The 9670-nt window shown below is 41.3% G+C and overlaps 1 protein-coding gene across 1 annotated transcript; it reads left to right on the top strand.

The window, feature by feature from the left end:
• The first annotated feature begins 701 nt into the window (after positions 1-701).
• On the top strand, positions 702-2014 carry CUNH6orf141 (chromosome unknown C6orf141 homolog). The gene has a single exon (XM_032410159.1). It carries the CDS (start codon positions 769-771, stop codon positions 1372-1374), a length of 606 nt encoding a protein of 201 aa, XP_032266050.1. The 5' UTR covers positions 702-768; the 3' UTR covers positions 1375-2014.
• Positions 2015-9670: the final 7656 nt, after the last annotated feature.

Here is a 9670-nt window from a genome sequence, read left to right as displayed (position 1 = left end):
GAGAAAGGGAGTGGAGGAGTGAAAGGGTAAGTTTAAAAAAACGACGTGAACACAAAATTTTAAATCCTGAAGATATTCATTTAGCGATTTGTTTTTGTTTTGTTTCTGTTCGATCCAAAGCACTAAACCCCTTCCTGGAGTAAGCATTGATTATAACCAATATGAAGACAAGGAGCGACCGCTGTCCCACAGATCCTGCATCCCAAAGGAAGAACAAACAAACCAAAAGCCGTTTTCTCAAAGTCGACTCCCTAGATCTACATTCGATAATCTTGGCAGCAAGGTAGGGATGGATTTGGACTGGACACGAAACCTTTTCACAAGAATTTGATTAAGTCAGATAATTAAAACAAAACCAGAAAACTTCCTTGTTTCTTCACCTGGGAAGCGCGTCCTGGGAAAGAAGAGGGCACTTTGTCGCGGGCAGTTCAGGTGGGGGCGCTGTGCGAAGTGTCTTTTGCGCCTCTGGCCGGGAGAAAAACAGAAGGTGGAAATAGAATACAGCTGAGATGCAAGAGGGCGTAGAATGAGAAATACGACAAAAGCATCAGAGCGGGGGCGAGGGTAAGAAGGAGAAAGAGGCGCGACTGCCGGGATGTCAGGCTCTTTGTCTTTAAAAGGCTAGCAGGGCCGGGGCGGACGGGACTGGGAGGCGCCGAGCGCCAGGAGGCGGGGTCAGCACCGGGCGTGCCTAAGAAAATCCTGCCGGTCCCGCGCCTTCCGAGCTCAGCGGGAGTTTGCTGCGTGAACCGTTTAAAGAACCAACGAATGAATGAGCCTCCTACTGGGCTGGGGGCCTCGGGGCCCCGCGGGGCTGCGAATCTCGCGGACGCTCCGGGCATCCCGGGGCGCGCCGGGTCCTTTCCGCGCAAGCTGGGGCGCGGGGCTCCCCTGGCTCCTGGTGCCCGGAATCCCGCTGTGACGGGGGCGGCAGCGGGGCCGAGGGCGAGCGGAAGTCGAGGCGGCGCTCCCGAGAACAGCCCGGCAGCTGAGAACCTGGACTGTGAGCCGTGGGTCAGAGAGAAAGTGCTCTTTCTTCTGCACCCAGAGAGATGGTTGGGGACTCCAGGGGACCCTGCACGGGAAGAAGTGGCCGGTGGGGAGGACCTTTTCCAGGCGGCCGGAGAGGACCGGGAACCCGACTGCCCGTCTCTCTTTCCACGAGAAAAGCGAATTTCTGGCAGCCGTGTAGACGCTCCCTTCAGAGCCCTGCCGCGGGACCCCGCATCCCCACCCAAGTCCGTGCTTGTGCGGATTGTGGACTATCAGATGACAGAAGAAGTCCAGTGCACCGCATGGACGAAGGGCCAAATGACCGCACGGACCGAGGAGCACTCCATGAGCGCCATCACTTTTCGCACCAACAGGGAGTGAAGCACCAGGGTGTGGGGCGCCAGGACTCCGGAGAACCCCCGGCTCTCCCTGCATAGGGAGAGGCGCCCCGCGTCCATGCCGGGGAGATCACCTCACGGTCCCCAAGGACTGGATTGCCCGAGGATATGAAACAGGAAAGAGGAGCCTTAGGAATGTTGCGGGCTGGTGGATGAGCGATAAGCCTTTAAGAAAATGCTCTTCCGGGAACGCCAACCTGTAATTAACCAACAGCAAGGACCTTTTATAAGGCTGGGGCAGCGCTGCAAGGAGGCAGATGACACTCCAGACAGAATCAAGAACTGTGAGCAACGTAATACCTCCTTTGTGTCTTAAATACTGTGACGGTCTCGGGACCTAAGTCATTGGAAGAGGGGAAAGAAAGGTATTTTCAGATTGGTAAATTGTGGGCCATTTGAAATAAGAAAATCTGTTGTTAATTCTCACTTTGCAATACATCTCAAATGATCTCTTTCCCTGCCTCCCCACTCTCTCTTTAAGACCTAAAATCAGAAGTGAAGTTTGATTCAAAGGGAGTGGGAGTAGATGGGGAGAGAGGCTTGTTTTAAAGCTGAAAAAGAAAGTAAAAAGGAATGGGAAAATTAAAATAAAGCAGCAAGTAAACAAAATCTTTTCTTTTTACTTTCTTCTGATGTGCACATTTTTCTTTTTTTCATTAAGTGTTAGAAAAAAAATAATAACTAGGAAAAGAAGAGGGGGAGAACGGAAGACCCAGCTCTGAAGGTTAAATGCCATTTAAAGGGGCTTTACTACCCCAAAGTATCTAGTCTAGTAAAAATGCTTTTTATCTGGTTTTTATTTATTTTAATATTTTAAATATGGCAGATAAGTCTGATCTAAAGGTAGATAATGTATAGTTTGCCATAAAATAATTGTATATCTTAACTTCTGTCCAGTCTCTTATTAATAACATTTGTATTCAAAACCGGGTTGAAAATACATCTCTCTTGATGCTGTTGGAAAAAAAAAAAGTCTCTTGTGCTATTGAAATAAGTCTTTTTATTTGTTCCTCTTTTTTATTAAACACCATTTTTATTAACTCTGTAGTAGTGTGGTCTGGTTTGGGGATCTGTGAGGAGCAAAGCATTCCCTCCAGAGATGAACTGCTTGACTTTAGCACTGCTGAAGGAGTATTTGGTTAGAGCAAGAACTAACAAGGTAAGTGGGAGGCTGGCTTTTGAAGAGTAAACTGTTGAACAGTGTCCCCTACCTCACTCCTCGCTCTGTGCTCTTTATTTTCAGTTTAGAGTTTGAAATGCCCTCAAATATAATCTGACCCACCTCTTGCCTCCTGGCAGACAGGATAGGTAAGATACATCGCTGTATTACAGATGAGCCAACCTAGGTGTAGAGGTCATGTGGCTTGGGTAAGTCACACAGCTGGTAATTGCATAGGCTTACTAAGTAGATAAGAATACGATCTTCTCTCTTCTAAAGGTTTGAGAATGGCCTTCAGTGGTACTTACTTGAAGGGAGTCAAAAGATGACAGGGCATCCTGGGTTTTCTGACTCATGTTTATGGGACGTGCTAGAAATACCTTAATGCCCATGAGTTCTGCAAGGCCTTTTGGCTGGAGGATCACCACTGGCAGTTCTTAGGATTATGAGACCCACACTTGAGGGAAGAATGCAGCGCCTGACCTCATCTGTGTTCAAAGCTACTTGGTAGTAGAAAAAGTAATATAGGCCCCATGAAATGAGTTATCTTTTCTTCCAACAACTTTGGCCTCTGTGTGAGGTTAAACTTATTGGCAGACAGTTTTCAGGCCTGACTTGATGAATTTGGTTGTGAGTCATTATATGCCCCCAAGTGATTGAGCATTGAATATATAGTCAGCAGGAAAAACCTCCTTAACATGGACCAAAACATCATTTGGTTGCCTTCTCTATGGAGGCCAACTCTGAAGTTCAGCTTCTTGGGTTCAAAACTGTCCCACTTCTTACTAACTGTGACTTTGGGCAAGTGCTTAATCTCTCTGTGCCTCTGTGTCCTTATTTGTTAAGTAGAGATAATATATAGTATTAACCTCATAAGGTTTTTTTCTAGGATTAAGTTAAATGAAAATACTCAGAATAATGCTTCACATATAATGAATGCTCAAAGTTAGCTGTTACTATTAGTGTTGTTGTAATTGTTTAGTTCACTTTCATCCCAAGTAGGCATTAGGTTTTTTTTTTTTTAATAAAAAACAGTTGAAGGCATACAACACGAGGAATCCTGTACAATCCAACTGGTGATTTTTATTGATTCTTTTCTGCATTCCTGAAAGAAAAAAACTTCTCCCTAGCTTTTCCCAGCATTAGTGGATCAGTAAATACATCCTTAAATTTCTTAGAAATGACCTCCACATCTTGTGATATTTATCCTATGATTCAACAGCCTAAGGTACACATTGCTTGACAGGGTCTTTGAGGAGGTTTCAAGTCTACTTAGTTCACCTTGGGCTGTAGGAGTTTTAAATACTTTCTTTAGGTGTCAGGTTTCTTTTCCCTCTGGGATTTGAAATCTGATGCCCTGTTGTCTCAGGAAAACAGAATAGACGCAGTTTTCATTTTATCTCCTTTCTGTCAAAAATGTATTTCTTCAAGTCAGCTTAACTCTTTTAGTCCAGATATGTTTAGGTTAATTTTATCTCAAATAAAAGTCATTTTTATTTTTATTTATTAAAGGTTTTATTTATTTATTTATTTGTCAGAGAGAGAGAGCACAAGCAGGGGGAGTGGCAGAGGGAGAAGCAGGCTCCCCTATGAGCAAGGAGCCAGATGCAGGACTCAGATACCAGGACCCTGAGATCATGACCTGAGGCAAAGGCAGACACTTAACTGACTAAGCCACCCAGGTTCCCCTAAAAGTTATTTTTAAAGCACTCACCAACCTCCTAGTTAACTGCTTACAACGTACTTAACAGATTTCCTTTAAACCGGTATCTCCCTGATGCAAAGTAGTAAGTTGAAGTCCTGTTGAATTTGCTTCACAGGTTTTCCTGATCCAAGCAGAACCCAGTTGTGTGAGGAGCCTGAGGAGTCTTTTCGCATTCACAGTGTCCTGGGAGTGAATCCAAAGTGAAATCCGAGTGTCCCAATACGAAGAAATCTCCCGAGAATGTCTGGGTCTTTGCTCTTAGGTCTTACCTCCACTTTGCGTAAAAATGTGACCATCTGAAATTGCCTTAGGTGGATGAATCATAGCAAGGACTTTCAGAAGCCATCTGGCCACTCAAGTGACCATAAGGCAAATTTCACACAACCACCATTAGGCAAGTGTTGACCTCTCTGAAAACCTTTGTCCACAACCTCCACCACCTTTGAGATTCATTACATTTGACTTGCTGTTCTTATTCTTGTTGGTTATCACCACTACTTAATGTGCCTTTTTGCTTATAAAAAAGGAGAAAGACAAATCTTCCTGTTAAAAGAAAAAGTTGTATTCACTGCAGAAAAGTTTGAGGAAATATTTTGTGAGGAAAAAACAAAATTGGGAGTAAAAGAAAATTTCACCCATGACCCAAATCTCTTAATATTTGGTACGTTTCCAGTCTTGTTTTATGTATTTTATCCCATTTTTTCATGTGTATTTTATTCTATTTTTTATGTGTATGTGTATACATACCTATATCCATACATTTTCTTGGCATAAGCTATATATAAAATCTGAGTATTATAAACTAAGGTATACTGATACTATTCAAGGGGAACCAGGAGCATGGGCAACTCTAAGAATATTTTCTTAGAAATGCAGAATCTCAGACCCCAGTACAGATCTACTGAATCAGAATTTGCATTCTGACAAGATCCCTGGTTGGTTCACATTAAGGTTTGAGAAGCATTGATATATACATGCCATATTTAGTTCTATAGCCTACTTTGTCACTTACAAAAACTAGAAAGTTTTCATTTTCTCTCTGTTCCCCATTCATTAACAATCGTTAACAATGCCATGGAAATAGTACTTTGTAGAATTGGGAAAGCATTTAGACATTACAAAAGAGTGAAATAGATACTGATCTGTGAATTGGCAAGGAGATCTCTAAAAATCTTCAAATTTTTTTTTTAAAGAGTCTTACTATTCTAAAGTTTCATAATGAAACATTGATTACTGGAGTTCAAATTGTTTCTGAAATGTGGTTCTTTTATTATCTCAGAATGTGAGACAATACTTATTTATTTTTATTTTTTTAAAGATTTTATTTGACAGAGAGAAACACAGCGAGAGAGGGAACACAAGCAGAGGGAGTGGGAGAGGGAGAAGCAGGCTTCCCGCTGAGCAGGGAGCCCGATGTAGGGCTCAATCCCAGGACCCTGGGACCATGACCCGAGCCGAAGGCAGACGCTTAACGACTGAGCCACCCAGGCGCCCCAACAATACTTATTTTAAAACCCCTTGAGGGAAGAAGGGCAGGAAGTCGTTAAAGAAAGCACAGTTGCAACACATCTGCGGCTGAATCAGGACTCGTCAGCCTTGAGCACTCTCTGCTAAAGAATAGTGAGGGGGTGGGGAGAAAGGTGGAGCCTGAATGTGAATAAACTGATTCAGAGGAGAAAACAAAGGCTGTGACTCTTGGACACCCTGATACATTTATAACTCTAGTCAGTACTTTGCTCTTTAATTAGGGAGGGCAAATCTTTATAACCTTGCTAGATGAAGATAAGAGAAGACAACAAGTGCAGTTTACTTTGGAAAAGAAATCACAATCAGTTCTTAGGCACTTGAGCTGCCAATATTTAGCAACAAAATGGTAGACTTGGTCAGCTTCAAGGCGTGGAATCAACTTGAAATTCAAATTCAGATTCTAAGTGTAAGAGAGAATGGATACTTTTGGGGAGCCTGCAGCCTTCACAAAATTGGGTTCTTGTTTGATACAGGAAGGGAGTCGGGCAACATCACTTGGCACTTGGCAGGGAAGCAAAGGTAGGCAATGCAGAGGGAAAGTGACCAAGATGACCTTAACATTATCCTCCGCTTGACCAAACTAGACAGGTTTCTTTCTGACTGCTTCTGACCCTCCCTTTTCTTGGAGCATTTTCTTTAGAAACTTGCAATGGGAAATTCGTTCTTTGCCTTTTTGACATGTAAATCTTTCAACTTCTTGTCTGTTTTGCATCTGAGGAATGTCCTCAAGGATCTGGGAGCCATCTCTTGGAAATGTAATCAAGAAAGACAGGGTCCCTAACTTCCAGTCTCTGGGAGAGGGTAAGAGCCTACCTTAGTAAGTATCAATTAGCAAACAAGATCGATTAATTGAATTGACCAACGTCCCCCCACAGTGTCCTCCAGTACTTTTCCACTAACTTAACCCAGTGCTTAAAAACTCCCCCCACCTTTTATTTCAGGGGAGTTGAGTTCCGTCTCGCTCTCCTATTGCAATAAATGCTTAAATTTCTTTATAAAGTCTTGAATAAATTCTTCCTGGACTGTTCAATTCTGTTTGGTACAATTTTTCTTTGACAGTAGTGAAAAAAAGGAAGGGTTCATACATGCTCTGATTGGAAGCTGTTAGCATGGAGAAGCTGGAGCTGGGCTATCTAGAGAAACTTTTTTTAGGATTGGCTTAGGGCTTTCTCTGGTGTCTCCTGAGCTGGAAGGGTACAAAAAGAATAGGGAAGCCAGCAGTCACTGACCCCAAGTTCTGATCTTTCTGGGCTGATGGCAGCAGAAGCTGTGGTTCCCAAACTACTTGCTCCACAAGTTGTAGGTCAGAATTCTACAACCAGATAAATAATATCAGCCTCATGGGATTTTTTCTAAGAGTAAGTAAAAATACTTGGAATAACAATAATACTCAAAATTAGCTATTATAATACTCTGGTTTCTCTTCAGATTGTATAAATCTTTCGCCTTTTACAAAATTAGCTATTATATTATTATTATTATTATTATTATTATTATCTGTGCTGCTGTTGTTCAGTTCACTTTTTATCCTAACCCAGGCTTTAGTCTTGAATAACAAAGAACAGAACACATGTAACACAAGAAATCATATCAAAACCAAACTAATGGCTTTTACGAAGATGCTTTTCTGTCTTTTTCCATATAGTATCGTACATATCCTGGCCATTGTCCATTTTTATATTCAGTCTTTCATTAATTTTAGGACTGTCTTGAAGACAGAATTAGAAACCAGAAGACCTAGTCACAGAATTCCTTTTTGGAGACAGTCACATTCTATTTATTTCTTAGAAGCATTCAGAGTGCAGCATTGCAAGGAGTTTCTTCATGGGGGCGAGATATGCTTTGGTATGGTTCAGTCCTGACTGTTGGGACCCAAAATGCTACATAATGGCTCAGTGCCACCTTACTGAGGTAAGGGCTGTGTAGGGTCTACCTAGGCATGGGTATTACCCAGTGGTCACTGAGGTTGTTGGGTGCATAAGACTAATCTTAAGGCTGGTTTGTTGGACAATGTGCCCCAGGCCTAAAACCCTGAGTGTTAAAGCTGATTCTATACCCACTGGATTATCCTTAGTCATATGTCCATCTTCCAAAAAAACTCTTGTGACTTCGAGGTTATTTTGGAGTTTTTTGGTTTGTTTTAAAAGATTTTTATTTTATTCATTATTTTATAGAGAGTGTGAGAGAGAGAGGGATAATGAGTAGGGAGGGGCAGAGAGAATCTCCAGCAGACTCCCCACAGAGCCCAGAGCCTGATGGGGGCTCCATCTCATGACCCTGATATCATGACTTGAGCTAAAACCAAGAGTCTGATGCTCAACTGACTGAACCACCCAGGCATCCCGACTTTGAGTTAATTTTGAAAGCTGATTAGGTCTATGGAAACGTGGATATAATTGAATTCCCAAATTCAACTTACTTGGGAGAAGGGTAGGGGAGTATAATGGGCACCAAATAATTTTTACCAAACCAAGAGAACTTTCAGGGAGGACTTCTGTAAATAGTCAACTCCATAAAGACTGATTCTCTGACAGCTGGTCTCCATGTCTCAGAGAAAAGCCCGAGCATGCCTGTGGATTTCCCACACCAGCCTCAGTATTAATCCAGATCCCTGAGGTTATAAGGTTCAGGCTGCGCAGTCCTTTTCTTTTTTTCTTTTCTGGTCTTTTTTTTTTTTAATTGAAGTATAATTAGCATACAATATTACATGAGGTTATACAGTCTTTCTATCCCCACATAACTGAGTGGGAAAATGTGCAAATGTATAAGTGAAATAATTCTATGATCGAAAGGTTGGAGTGGAAGAAAGGAGATTCTGTGACCTGTATTGAATGGCATGCCAAGGACTAGGCAATGGTCAGGGTTTGTCCCAGGAGCAAAACATAAGCCGTGTGTCATCTTTAGAGATCCTAAAACTGTGATAAAACTGGACTAAAAGTCTGCTTTTATCATCACCAAGTGCTTAGTGATAAAATACTTCTTTCTGAAAAAAATCTGTTGTTGATCTAAATTCTTAAAACTTGCTGCTTACTTTTTGAATTTTAATAATACAGATGTAAGCTTGAAATTAACACTTTAAAATTTTTCTTTTCCATTTTTTTAATGGGGAAGATTATTTTATTTTGATTTTTTTTTTTAATTTTGGAGGGGGACGGTATAGAGGCAGAGGGAGAGTGAGAAAGAGAATCCCAAGCAGGCTTCACACCCAGCATGGAGTCCAACAGGGGACTCAATCTCACAACACTGAGATCATGACCTGAGCCCAAATCAAGAGTTGGACGCTAAACCAACTAATCCACCCTGGTGCCCCTATGGGGAAGATAATTTAAAGATCTTTCCCGTGTTGTCTCCCTAATATCTCTCTCACACATATGTGGAATCAACTACATGTGTTCATTTTGAGAGTAAATTCCTAAGGGTTCAGAATCTCTTGAACTCACTCAGAGTGCACTTTGTGTCTCCATCCTGAACATAGTCCTGCATCCCAAGATTCAGTATAAACATTAATACAGCACCTATAGTGATTAGGAAAGTGAAGTTGAGTTACTTCAATTCTGACATTGTATGTGACATTATGTGTAAAATTTAAAATAAGGAAACATTAAATTAAATGTTAATTTAATGTTAATTAAATTTAAACAAGAATTAAGGAAATATTTTCTGTTTGATAAGTGCAAATTTAGTTCAGACATAAACTATTTTACTGGATTCGGATAATATATTTAACATTAAATTCATTTTTTATTCATTATTTTAAAACTGAAGAGTGAATCAAGAAAATAAAACATTACATGAGTGGTATAATTTAATAGTTCTGTTTTTGTTGCAGACACTTCAATTTTATTAAAATTTACTTATCAGTTACTTGACAGTTCTTTACATAAATTA

The sequence above is a fragment of the Phoca vitulina genome, unplaced genomic scaffold, assembly GCF_004348235.1.
Source record: "Phoca vitulina isolate PV1807 unplaced genomic scaffold, GSC_HSeal_1.0 scaffold11, whole genome shotgun sequence".
In the NCBI taxonomy this organism is placed as follows: domain Eukaryota; kingdom Metazoa; phylum Chordata; class Mammalia; order Carnivora; family Phocidae; genus Phoca; species Phoca vitulina.
The sequence above is the reverse complement of the archived record's forward strand: the minus strand, read 5'-3'. Positions and strand labels throughout refer to the sequence as shown.

Bases quoted from the DNA above. Each gene is read 5' to 3' on its own strand.
- CUNH6orf141 (XM_032410159.1), top strand. From the start codon at position 769: ATGAATGAGCCTCCTACTGGGCTGGGGGCCTCGGGGCCCCGCGGGGCT.